Source organism: Plectrocnemia conspersa, unplaced genomic scaffold (genome assembly GCF_051122295.1).
Source record: "Plectrocnemia conspersa isolate PC_06_02 unplaced genomic scaffold, ASM5112229v1 ptg000013l, whole genome shotgun sequence".
NCBI lineage: Eukaryota > Metazoa > Arthropoda > Insecta > Trichoptera > Polycentropodidae > Plectrocnemia > Plectrocnemia conspersa.
The window spans coordinates 343,970-358,210 of record NW_028277177.1 but is presented as its reverse complement, the minus strand read 5'-3'; the positions used below and the strand labels follow the sequence as shown (position 1 = coordinate 358,210).

General features: G+C 33.6%; 2 protein-coding genes across 2 annotated transcripts; one reads left to right on the top strand and one right to left on the bottom strand.

Moving 5' to 3' along the window:
* Positions 1–546: 546 nt before the first annotated feature.
* On the top strand, positions 547–5,930 carry hgo (homogentisate 1,2-dioxygenase). The gene is made up of 10 exons (XM_088202802.1): positions 547–647; positions 1,413–1,585; positions 3,286–3,382; positions 3,448–3,628; positions 3,700–3,820; positions 3,880–4,010; positions 4,939–5,093; positions 5,150–5,276; positions 5,367–5,548; positions 5,618–5,930. Exons 1-10 carry the CDS (start codon positions 633–635, stop codon positions 5,750–5,752), a joined length of 1,317 nt encoding a protein of 438 aa, XP_088058928.1. The 5' UTR covers positions 547–632; the 3' UTR covers positions 5,753–5,930.
* On the bottom strand, positions 5,761–13,369 carry Caf1-55 (chromatin assembly factor 1 p55 subunit). The gene is made up of 8 exons (XM_088202801.1): positions 13,261–13,369; positions 12,756–12,933; positions 12,577–12,692; positions 12,305–12,509; positions 8,510–8,584; positions 8,147–8,447; positions 7,769–8,077; positions 5,761–6,154 (listed from the first exon to the last, which is right to left on the bottom strand). Exons 1-8 carry the CDS (start codon positions 13,349–13,351, stop codon positions 6,065–6,067), a joined length of 1,365 nt encoding a protein of 454 aa, XP_088058927.1. The 5' UTR covers positions 13,352–13,369; the 3' UTR covers positions 5,761–6,064.
* Between the last annotated feature and the right edge of the window lie 872 nt (positions 13,370–14,241).

Genomic DNA, 14,241 nt, shown 5'->3' with positions numbered 1-14,241 from the left:
ATAAGCCAATTCAAATAAAATAAAATATTATAGTTGACATTAACTTCTGAGCAATCTATGCAAATGCTTATATTATTAAATATATTACTCACAATATTCGCTCATAGTGAAACAATTCTGAAAGTCATAAATTATGTTTTATTTGCTCGTAAGCTATTTATATTAGTTTCAATCGATATATATTATAAAGTTTTCGAAACTACCGCCGAGCCCATTGGAATGGAACAATGACATTAAGATTTTTCTATTTTATATGATATTTTTATTTAAAAATTGTAGAAATAAAAAACTCGTTTATCTCAATTTTATGAATTTCTGATTTAATCAATATATCGTATTAATACTACAAAAATATATTAATTGTACAAATTGTAAACAACACTTATCTTATTACTCGACAAAAAGTAATTACGCAAACCTCAAAAATAATCTATTATAAAACACACTGCGTGCTACGATCGCCTCGCTTGTTTACCTTTTTCTGTTTATTACCATTCCAAACGAGATAAATGCATATATTAAACGACTCTCGAGACGCAAATATTTATCTGAAACTTGTCGCCAAGCCGGACAGTCTCTCGTAAACACCGCATTTATCCGCATTGCCTACATACACACACTCTCTGTGAAATATGGACCAAATAAAGGTATTACTCTAAGTCCACATAAATCATGACCGAAATTCGCATCTGCCTTAATTAAATCTCGACTCTGCAAAGTTAAATGCGCCAAAACTTATAAGTTCCACTAAATACCTCGTTCCTTCCTAATGAGTTGTAAACTTAATATTTGTTAGCAATGTTCATTGTTTCTTTCCATTAATTATTGTTGATTTATGATTATTAAGATCGTGCTAAACGAGTTTGATGAAAACATTTTAATTTCCATGTAATATATTGTCACGGAAAACAATATAACATTCATAAGTAAAAAATTAAAAATATCTTAAAAAAGCACGTAATTTTACTCATATTTTTTTTAGAAAAATGTTGATTTGATTTTACATAATAGATTTCAGAAACAAAGTATTAAATGGCGAACAAGTCCGATATATTCAACAGACTGATTCAAATATTTCGTATTCATATTGACTTAATATTGTTACTAAGCGCCCAAAATCAATCTAAAGACCTTTGACATTGAACTCGCCATTTTCTCGGAAAACGTGGCAAATTTCACTTTAAATTCCGTTCCAATTAACGTTTTAACCGACACTCGATACTCAACTGCCAACTGACGGTACTCCCTGAAACTTCGCTAATATCTCTCGACCCGGCGCTCTCAAAACTCCGACGACGCAATTATAATAATTAGAGCAGGGGTGTAAAACCGAGGGTATCGTCTCTCTTTCGTTTTAATCGCTTCCGCCACCCTAAGAGCAAATTAGTATTTCGATTCATTCCTATTTTTAGTATCTGAGCGGTTTCGGTTCGGAGTTTTCCAGCGAGGACGAGCGAAAGCCAGGCGCGTTGCCCGAGGGTCGAAACAGCCCTCAGAAACCACCCTACGGACTCTATGCCGAGCAACTTTCTGGATCCGCTTTCACTGCGCCGAGGAGCGACAACAGACGTTCCTGGTTGTACAGGTATTATTATTTGCGATATCTTAAGCCGGAAAAATATATGGCAATTAATGAAATACTATGAATCTTAATGAAATTAAATTATTAAATAAACGACCACTGATTGACAAACTGTTGCCCCCCCCCCCTCCCTGAAAAAAACTGAAATGACGTTCCTGATTCTAAATCAGATTCTTTAGGTTAACTCAGTGAAATAATATCAAAATACATTTTCACCGGTAGATATATATTTTTACCAGTGAATATATAATTTATCTTTCAGGTGCTAGTTAAATTATATGATATAAATTTTTCCATATGTAGTAATAAATATATTTACATGCTTATAATCATTTATTTATATGCATGTATATTTTTCAGTGAAGTTATATTTTCATCAATGAGGTCAAAATACAATTTCACCAGTAGATATATATATTTCTATTAGCGAAAATATAATTTTACTTATAGGAGCTAGTGAAATTATATGTTATGAATGTCAATTTGACAGTTGCGAAACGTCCATTTGCTGTTCATTTTATAAAACAAATCTCATTAGGTCCATAATTACCATAAATTACTTTTTTTCATGATAAAGTTCATCTGCACTTCGTTTTAAAAATATGAGAAGCTATTTCTACTGATATTACTACTGACTTCTGATATAAGAGTATTGGTTAAAGTGTATTCGAACCGAATTTTGGTCAATAGGAAGGCGTAAAAATATCCCCCCCCCCCCTCTCTGAAAAAAGCTACTGGTTGTAAATTGAAATACAAAGCGATTCCACTCAGACAGTTCAGTCAAATGTAATCGAGTATCAAAAGTGACGTTGTTTCCAAAGCTGACATGAAGGATCGACGTCACTCTACCGCAGGCTGGAATGGAGTGTTTCAGTGCTCTTTTAGAGCGTCGCCCGCTATTAAATTTATTAAAAACATGTTTGAGTATAAATATTTTTTTACAACGTTATTTTATTGTATAAACATATAAATATGTAACTCATCTAATTATTATTTATTTATTTAATTTATTTATATTATGTATAAATAAACACTTTATTATTATAATTTATTTCTTAATACACAAAGGTGTTTCTTTATTCCATTGAGAAAACCCATATTTTTATTTTTGCTGATTGTCCTAAGAATATTATTATATAAATTCACACCTCCGTATAATATTCCCCTGGCCGTACTCATTTTCTTATACCGAACTACTCTTAAATTATATTCATTTCTAATATTAAATCTATGTACATCTTTATTCATTATTAAATACTTATTAAAATACTCTGGTAACATATTATTTTCTAACTTATATAAATATAAATACTAAAACATTCATCTTCAATATTTCTTGAATATGCATCATTTCAATCTTTAAATCATACTTCTACAACTAGTAAATATATGTTTATTTAAAACTACTCTCATTGCCCTATTTTGTAATTTTTGCAACATCGTTTTATTTAATTTATTAAGCATATATATTATTGTTGTACAATAATTAAAGTGGCGCAATATAATACTGTTGTAGATTTTTTTTGTATTTATACTAACATATTTCTCATCCTAGAAAATATACCTAATTTTCTACTAATTTTTTTTAATATATAATTAAAATTTTATTTTTTATCTATATATTTCTATTACACCAAATTCATTATTTAAATTATCTACAACCTCTTTAACATTATCATTATAAATATACTTTTTAATTTTAGAATCCGTCCATCTGCAGTTCACACCCCGTTTGTCAAATATGATACTAAAACAAACCTCACGCACGACTGGAACGCACAACATCCGAATCCCAATCAAGCAAGTATAACGTTAGATTTAACTTTAGCGAATGTGTTCTGATTAAATATGTTTGCACTCTTCAGTTGAGATGGAAGCCGTTTGACTTACCGACGGGCGAAAACGTCGACTTTGTGGCTGGAATTCATACCATCTGTGGAGCGGGAGACCCTCGGACAAGACACGGAATAGCAATACACATATACGCTTGCAACGTCAGTATGAAAGATTCTGCTTTTTATAACAGCGATGGAGACTTTCTCATAGGTTTTATAATAAATATTATTTTGATGTTGCTGTAATTCGTGTATAATTATAACGTTTTAAATTGTTATCAGTGCCTCAAGAAGGAACACTCAAAGTAACCACAGAATTTGGCAAAATGGTTGTAGCTCCGAATGAAATATGCGTTGTACAGTCGGGAATGAGGTTTGCGGTGGAAGTAGACGGTCCATCTAGGTATGTTTTAAATTATGATAATTGCATATGAATGTCTCTATTGTGATATGAATTTTAAGGGGTTACATATTGGAAGTGTTCGACGGTCATTTCAAGTTGCCGGATTTGGGTCCAATTGGAGCTAATGGTTTGGCGAATCCCAGAGATTTTCTGACGCCAACTGCACATTATGAAGATAAAGAAGTGGAAGGTATTACTGTATTTATTAAAAAAAAAAACATTTTTTAAATTCTTCTATTTTTTACTTCAACAAATATATTAGGATTAAGCAATATACTTTACCCTTTGGATGCTAAACAATGACACATTGATCGTCATTATATATGAAATAAATACTAACAAAGATCGCTGTTGTATGACAATGGCATGAAACAGTTTTTGAATGAATTTAATTATAATAATGTATAGGAAATCCGATGAATATGTGAAAAAAAAATATTTTTAAAACACTGCATAATTTTATAAAAACAAAAATTTTATTTTTCTTAGCAGAAATTTTTTAATATTTTCTCTAAAACTACAGTGCAATTCTAAATGCGCCTTGCCTTCACAATAACAATAAATAAATCACAAGGACAGTCGCTCGATGTTACAGAAATTGAATCGATAGACGAATGCTTCTCTCGGGATCAGTTTTACGTCGTAATATCACAGAAAATATATATAATTAAACAAAATACATTGCCCAGAGTCAAGTTTATAGCTGAGAAGAAAATGCGGACAAAACTGGATATGAAAGCAAGTTATATAGCAGTCTATAACAAAAAATAACTATATTTAATGAAAGTAACGTGTTTAAAAAAGACATCATTTAAATATTATACTTTAAGTTTAAAAAATAAAAGCCACAATTTCCCATTTCAAATGACAATACCACCAAAATTTATTTTCAAGCTTCCCAGAAATAACGGGTTCAAGAATTAGCTAAATAATATACGAATATGGCGTAATAAAAGTTACCTATTTTATCTACATTGCCAATTATTATATTTTATACATCCCAAAAACTTTTTGCATATTTTTAAGTGGTTCTTGAATATTTAGGATAAAATTAATTTATGAAGTTGAAAATTTTGGCATCGTTAAATAGACATAGAAAACTCAATTGTCATCTTCAGGATTCAAGATCATCGACAAGTATCAAGGAGCATTGTTCACAGCGAAGCAAAACCATTCGCCGTTCGATGTCGTAGCGTGGCACGGCAACTACGTGCCGTACAAATATGACTTGAGCAAGTTCATGGTCATCAACTCCGTGGCTTTCGATCATTGCGTGAGTTATTTTTTTAAAACAGTTTTACGAACTCGACTAATATATCTTGTTAATAGGATCCGTCCATCTTCACGGTTCTAACGTGCCCTTCGACGAAACCGGGAGTCGCCATCGCTGATTTCGTAATATTCCCGCCGAGATGGTCCGTCACGGAGAACACATTTAGACCGCCATATTATCACAGTATGTTTTAAAATAATTTCAGAATAGAAATATATTCGACATCGCTTAGTTAGATTCGTCATCTCATATGTAAGCTATTTGTTAACGTAGGAAATTGTATGAGCGAATTCATGGGACTAATATTGGGAAGTTACGAGGCTAAAGAGGGTGGATTTCTTCCCGGTGGAGCTTCGTTACATTCCATGATGACTCCTCACGGACCCGATGCCGAATGTTTCGAATCGGCTTCTAGCGCAAAATTGATTCCGCAAAAGATAGCCGAAGGAACACAGGTAGCGTTCGGAAAGCCTAGAGAATCGTTTCATCTTAGAGCAGTTTTGATAATAATGTTTTATTTCTAGTCATTTATGTTCGAGAGCTCTCTCAGCATGGCTCTGACGAAATGGGGAGAAGAAACATCGCAAAAGCTCGATCCGGACTATTACGAATGCTGGCAGAATTTAAGGAAGCGCTTCGACGAAAGCTTGAAGATTTAAAACGACAGTTTAATTATTACGTTCTTAATTTTTATTTATTTCGATACAGTTACAGAGACATTCGGATAAAAATATATACGCATTTATCACACTTTAGTGTTTTAAAAAAATAAAATTAACAAGTACTACGTTCAATCAATAATGTTGGTATCTTTTATAAACGTTTACAATTGACAAAGTGCTTTTTATTCAATTAAACGGTCAGAATATGAAATGGAATGCAACTTATTCACATAAACGAACAAAAATTGATATATATGTTTAAAATTTTGGTATGTACATTTGTCGGTGTTTGATCGGCGACGGGCGAGATCAACCGTGGTTCACGTTGACGGACTCCAGCTCGGACGCCGGCGTTTCTGGTTCTTCGTCGTTGTAGATATTTTCGGCCATTTGCCAAACCTGAAACATAAGCGAAACATCGGTGAGTATGGTACAAAACGAATAAGCCAAGTACGAGTCCGAGGAGAGCTTCAGGGCAACGGGAAAACTATCTCTTATATTTTAAATAAAAAGAAGTATGTACATATCCAAACGGTGCAAGTTAGTGGAGATCTGAGATAGCAAAACATATTACGAATAACCAAAATGAGTCTAATAAAACGCAGTTGAGAGAGTCTAGGACGAAAGATATTTCCGGCCATTTTCCAAACCTAAAAAATATCAAACATCAATCAATATGTAGTAAGTTTTCTTTTTCTGATTTGTAGAGATACTGACTGCTATAATTAATTTTTTGCTAATAGATTTAATAATTTTTTTCGCAATTTTCAAAAATAAAATCAATAATATCTAAAAATAAAGACTTCATTAGAAAAGAAACTAACGATAGCTGAGATAAGTTTGTATTTTTAAGTAACAGATGTGAGTGAGTGCATACGGCTGCATGTTCTTATATAAGTGACCAAACGTCCGTATTTACGGGATACATCATTTCCAACATATTGTCTCACTGTTCAGATTAAGGTTGTCGGGACAGTTAAATGTTCCGTATTCAAGTATTTGTCTGTAAAAAGCTATACATATTCATAATATATTACAGAAAATTTTGTTGCAATAAATATTAAAAAAATCATTGAAGATAGTATTTCGGAAATTAATAGGGAGCTAGTTGTTGGGGTATGATCGTAGATTTTTTTCAGGTGATAGTTCTAATAGGGGGAGTGTTATTGGGGGGTGGGTCTACTATAGTTTGTGATAATTTTTTTGTCAAACAATAACTATTATTTTATTTCACATGGTCATAAACCTTGAAACAGATTATATTTATGCCAGATTTTTAATGAGCTACTTTTGTACAGCAATTTTTTAATACGTGCATAGGGATGGTTCATTAACATGGGGTTGGCGAAAAGGATTTTTTTATCACACTTGTCGCGTTATATTAGTTTTACTTGACTATATAAATGGTTTGTCAATGGATCTTTAGTTTAAAAACATAGTATATAATGAGTTTGGAATTTAAAATTTTATTATGACCATTTTTTTTGCATGCGAATAATTCCGAGCAACACCCCGATTTATGCCCACACCGGGCCAAATATGGTAAGCAATTATACCCACAAACAATGTGTTGAGTTTTGTCACTCTATTCCAGGCCTCGGCAACTTTTTTTGGCTGCGGGTCAAAATAATTAAAATGTGACTATTAAAAAGACTATTCGGGTCAGTGAATATTTTTGGTCCTAACAATCATATATGTGGTCTAGTCGTGGCATCGTAACACGTTAAAAAAATGATATTTGCAGAACTGAAATGGGTCACTTCAAATCATCAAGGTCACTTGGTGACCCACGGTCATAGGTTGCCGAGCCCTGCTCTATTCAAAGGAATAACTAACCCCGTAATATTGATATATCGTCATATGCCAATAAAAAGATTAATATTATTCTATAGAATGGAATACAAAAATTGTAATCTTTGTGTAGTCGAACGATGTTTGCAAAATTACAGATAATTTATAAACTTACATCATCTTCTCGTAACAGCAGTGAAAATAAATTAAAATATACTTTACCTGCATGATGTTATCTTCGGAGACGGAACAGATGACCCACGGCTCGTTAGGATTCCACGAAAAGTCTGAGATCTTCGCCGTGTGACCTCCGTGAATGAAGAGCAGCTCGGGAGGTCCGTCTTCGGAGTCTTCCATTGTCTGCTCCTCGCCGATCTTTGAGAGATCCCAGACGTGCAGGCGACGATCGGTGCCGCTGGAAGCCAAGATGGTCTCGTTATGCGGAGACCACTGAACTTGGAAGATTTCGTCCTTGTGCGATTCGAACGAGTGGAGTTTGAGCTTCAGGTTACGCAGATCCCAAAGAGCGACCTGAAATTTAAAACGAAAATGTCAGTTTACACTCAATTTGTATAAGATTAGATCGAATCGCACGCTCACAGTCTTATCGGCGCTACCGGTCGCCAGTATAAATTCAGAGTAAGGATTAAAGCTAAGGCAGTTGACTTCGGCCGTGTGGGCGTCCACAGTGTGCGAAGGTTTGGTTGTGTTGTTACATCTGGTGTCCCAGATCATGAGCTTCTGGTCGTCGGCGACCGAGCCGAACAGCGATTCGTGCAACAAGTGCCAAGCGACGTCTTCGACGACGGCCGTGTGTCCGGTGAACACGGATTTGGCGTCGATGACTCGATTGTCTCTGGGAGTGGCGTTTATGTCCCACAAACATATGGTGTGATCATCGCTATAACAATACGATAAAGTTAGAATCGCCAGAGTATAATATAAAAGTTACAATAATATTACCTCGCCGATAAGAGATATCCGTTTAGATTCGGATTCCACGATAAGCCATACCCTTCTTTTTGGTGTCCGCGCAATCTATAATTGCAAAAATGTATATAATTAAATTAGTTTCAACAGCCAATTACATCAAATTGACAATGAGAGTAGTATTTATCGAAGGATTCTGAAAATAAACATATTAACCCTTTCTGCTCGTAAGGTGCGTGAGACGCACCATCGCTTGGCTCTATATTACTCGTAGGGTGCGTCAGGCGCACCATTTCAATTAATGAAATATAACGTCGATTTTTTGGTATTTCCTGTGCATGTTTTGAATAACGTTTTTGCAGTGTTGTAGACAAGAGTTTCAAGAAGCATATCTTATAAAAAAAATATCATTTTTACATGAATCAAGCCGGGGAGAGCTCATTTATCGTGATAAGTCGGAGTTTTCTTGATGACTAAATTTAAATGCAGATGTGCCGTAGATTTCTCCGAAGGCAATGGTTGGCGATCGTCCTTCGGTATACACGCGTCGGTGACGTTTTAATTGCCTATTGGGTTTTCGACAGTCTCGGGTGTACATAATTTGTGTCTAAGTAAGACTATAGTGATTAATAATTTTGTTTTAATTACTTATTTTTGCATTTTTTTAAATTTTGTTGTGAAATTATTTTTTTAAATTGTATTGTTAAAAAACAGTGCTATCGCTGAATATAGTGATTGTAATGAAAATATGTTTTGTAATGATATGTGATGGGGAGGATTTTGTGTTTGATTTTTCATCTTCCAATGATGATAGTAAAGAAAGTAATGTCAAAATTAGGCATGTTACCTTGAATCGAAGATGGAATACAGGCAATTGAAATAATAGCGAAAGAAACGATACCTCAAACAAATCGCACCACATCAGAAAATTGGAGAATAATAACTAGTAATGACAATGTACCTTAAAAATAGCAATATTTCCACCAAGTGATAAATGTCCTGGGTCCCAACTTCCCGCAAACTGTATACAACCTATTGATTATTTTCAATTGTTTTACACTGATGAGTTGGTATACTAATAAAACTTGGGGATTTACGAAAAATTAAAAAATAATATTTTCCCATATTTGTTTCCTTAATTTATAATAAATCAACATCCCACATATTATTAAACGTAGTGCCCTTTTTTGTGCATCACTTTTTTTATTTTTATATAAAAATATGCTATTTAAGCTATTAGTTCGAATATATAAAATCACAAACAAATATGTACAATAAAGCTACTGAAAAGCTAAAGTTTTGTCTATTTTTAATTAAGAAATATATAAAATTTTCATTTGACCTTCGACGGGACGTATTTTACTTTTAAAAATATACTTAACATCAGTTTATAAAAAACCTAGATATACCTTGTGCAAGCGATGTAAGCTTTCTTCGTTCGCAGGTAGATACGTTTATCTATAACTAAGCGGCATGTCTTTGTTATTTGTGTATATTTACTTATTTATGGTTAAAACATTTTTTGGTCCCATAAATATTTTAAAATGGGTGGTCGCCATATTGTGTTTATTTATTGTTATGGATTGTCAACCAATGGTACTTGAGAGAACCAAAAAAAATTAAAATGTAATTATTTGTTCTAATTTCTTCGTTTTTGGTATTAGTTTATTTATATTTATGCTCTATATATATAATTTTAATTTAAAAAAATAATTTAACATTTTTCATTTTTCCCGAGCTGGCGACATACCTAGTACGAAAACGATTACGAGTGCAAAGGGTTAAACGTTCCTCAAATCGCAAATGTGTTCATGTCTTCACAACTTACCGCGTTCCACTGCAATTTAAATGGATCATCATTCTACAGCAGAGTTAATAATAGGGCTACTAACAATGGGGGTCAGCATGGATTCAGAGAATTTAAAACGAACACGCTACAAATAGAGAAATCAACGTCATCAACTTTTGAATCAATAAACGAAAATACTCTTTAGGGAGGACAATTTATCTAACTTTTAAACGCCATATATATGTTTTACGTAGGTATGTGCCCCACGCTGAAGATTTAGTTTAGAACAAAAAAGAGATTTCAAATGTATACCATATTATTTTTTACATATTGACCGCTATCTAGACATTTCTGACAGAATTACAGCGGGAATCGGGAGTCAAAAACGAAGCAAAACGGGTTGCAAGCACACAATAAAAAATTTAAATTTTATTTTTTAACTTAAATAAAATTAGATAACGAAATTGGCAGAGAACATTTATTTGGAACACAATAATAAATGTAAGTTATAGAAAACGTATTTTCAATAGCTTAAAAGCTTTTCGTGAAGAAGTGGAAGCCAGAACCCATATTCCTGAAGTACTTTCAAGAAGAATGGTACAATAAAATCATGAATTGGAATGAAACTGCTTCGCCAGGAACTAAAGTAAAAAAGTAGGAAGTACCAACAAGAGTCTTAAATCCACAAATCGTGTAATAATACAATATGAATATACTTTTAGGGAAAGATTGTCACTTTTCTTTTTTGTTATATGCTGTTGGAAATGGTAAAAGCCTTTTTTATAAAGTAAGGAATTTCGAACGAGGTTTTCTTTTATTTATTCTCGCTGGATAATACAGCGAAATAAATCAAATCAATCTAATGGGAGAATCAGAAGATAGATTTGATGAATATATAAGAAATAAAGGTTGTTATTATAATTTAATTTTTTTAAAGTATTAAGTGTGTAAACATTGATTAGGCATTGTAATACGATTTAAATTGATTCATCTGCCTCTGGAAGTGAAGAATTTTATAATTGGTACAAAACTAAAGTGTGAAAGTAAAAAAAATGTTGATTGTACAATAGAAACATTTTTGTGTTTACAAATAAGGTTACTTTAGATACTTCAACCACTTTACACGCGCTCCTGCAGGGGTGTGGGAATTCAGAAATATTTATTATCGTATTGATTAAATTTGTCATTATACTCTGGACTCCTTCAGCATTTCGTTTCAAATAAAAAAAGGGTCATATTTTTTATTAGCTGTGGAAGTCATAAATTAGACAAATACAAGGCAGTGTGTTATTCGCATTTTTTCCCCTTAGAAGTATTTCTCAATTACAGTAGATGGGATGGAGACAATAAAAGAAAATGAATGAATAGAGTTGCTTTATCTTTCCAATAATTTGACATACCTTTATTACTATATTACCCCATATTTCTTTGAATTCATAGAACGCAATACGTTTTCCTGTGGAGTATATCTTCAAAATAAAGATATCTTTATTCCGTTAGGTACATTGTTGGTTTTATTGAAAATATTATTCATTATAACTGTGATTTTTTGATTGGGTACTGCAACGTATATCAATGTATTACATCAGTGCTAACAGAAAAATCTTTCTAGCAAATTTCCCATGGTCTAATAATAATGACGATAATGATAATGATAATAGTATTAATAATAATAATATTAATAATAATAAATTTCATAATTCTAGGTCATTTTTTTTCAGAAGTCACAAAAAATTTCATTTTGCCTGTTTTTATTATTTTATTGTAAATGTAATTTTTAAAAATATATTTTGCAAAAAATATAAATTTCATTTTTATATATTTTTTTAATTCATATATATTTTACAAAATGCTTACAATAACGCGCATCTTACTTAAACTCAAAGTGGTAACCTATCCGAGTACTGACCATACCCAATCGTTTGCTACACTAATGCGCAGTTTATATATTTGAATGCACGCTATAAATTAAATGTTGTCCAATAGTACCCTTTTTAGGTACATAAATATGTATAAAAAAAATAAAATAAATGGAATACCTCAAATCTGGATGACAATCTCCGTTGGGATCGGGTTTGCTAGGATGCTTAGTGTAGTCGAATACTAGGACGTCGGAAGATGGAGTCTTAGTGGCGATGACGCAAGGATTTTGCGGCATGTATCGAGCTCTATTCACCTCTCCCTCGTGATTAATCTTAATTTCTATGTCAATTTTTCCAGACACCGAGCCGAACCCTCCAAATTCTGAAAGTCGATAAAGATTTATATATAAGCAATTTTGAAACGCTATACGACAATCGAATAACATTACCTCCTTTTTCATTATCGTAATGACTCGCATCGAACTGAGCGTCTTCGTTGGGCAGCTGAACGCTAGCGATCAGTAGATGATTTTGTTCATCGGACGTGTGAGTTCCCAAGATTAATCTGAATAACGCGGAACGGAGAGTTAATATTGTTTTTTATAGACGAGGTGTATATATCAAGTACCTGTGAACGGAATAATCTTTTCCTTCGGGTCTCGTGACGTCCGGCAACCACTGCGCAGTCAGCGACGGCCATTCTAAAGCGTGAGTCATCACCAGATCGTACAAGAAGGGAGTGTTCTTCTTCCATATTTTGTACTCCTCGTTGATGACCCTCTCCTCGACGGCGTCGTCGAACGTTTCTGAACAGACAGCGTACATTAAATATCGCTTTTACGAATCCGAATTAATGTGACCGAAATGACCTTTTTTATTTTGAATGTCTTTTGATATTTTGAAAATGTGGTCACCTTTTCGAAGAGGTTTTCCAATAAGAACACTATAAGGCGAGACAGAAAACGAGCAAATGAGCAAATGCGAGTATGCTGGAGAAAAATCGGACGCCGGTCGGTAGTTGGCAGGTGTCAAAAACCGCGGGAACGGAAGCAAAGCGGAGAGGGAGAGAGCGGAAAACTTCGCCAGATCTGTCGCCGGATCGTCAGGTCGTCGAGCGGTCGCCGATGACTTACCTCCGTCGCCTTTGTCCGCCATTATCGTTCGCCGACCGTCGCGCGCCAAAGTGGAAGCCGAAGCGCAACCAGAGACAACCGTCGCCGCCATAGACAATCCGAGACAGCCGGCGAACGACGAGCGACACCGAAGCGCCGCGAGTGAACCACCAAACTAGCCAGCACTCAAAAACATTTTTCAACAAAAACATATTTTTAATAATAACATTTAAAAAAAATATTATTCATTTCAGATTATTATTTACCTTCTCCACTATATTATCATACAAAATTCAAATTCAAATTACTTTTTTTTAATTAAATAAATGACAATGAATTCTAATTAGAGTTCTGTTCAAATTAGACCCATAAAACATTTTACTCTTTTAAAATATGCCAAAACTAGGCGGCACTCTGGTAACACTGATCTCGAAAGGAAAACTCTCTTAGGCCGGTTTCACACGTGCCGGATGGATTCACCCGCCACTGCCCATACAACACCGCCCCCACTACAAGGCGCCGGCCCGGTGCCGAGCAAATCCATCCGGCACGTGTGAAACCGGCCTTACGCTTTCACCGCGTTTGACGTTTCCAGACGTCATGACGAACAAGAAAAAAATACAAAATGATGTCCCTAATTTTAAAGATTATACTTTAATAAGCAACTATATAAAAACAGTCTCGAATATACATATCTGCAAAATATGTCATTTCATTATATATTTTTAACAGCGAAAAAATAAAAATTTGGCACGTCCTAGTAAAATTATACTCTTTTAACTTTTTCATACGTAGTAATATATTACGTACTTATCGTTATGCAATGTATAAATGTTACAAAATATTTATTTTTCATTGAAATTATATTCTACTAACGAAAATATAATTTAACTGACGCGCTAGTAAAGATATATGCTGTTCTAAAATGTATATAAAACTCAATTTGCCAGTTTCAAAACGTACACTTGCTTTTCAAACCCAAACCTAACCTAATGAAAGTGG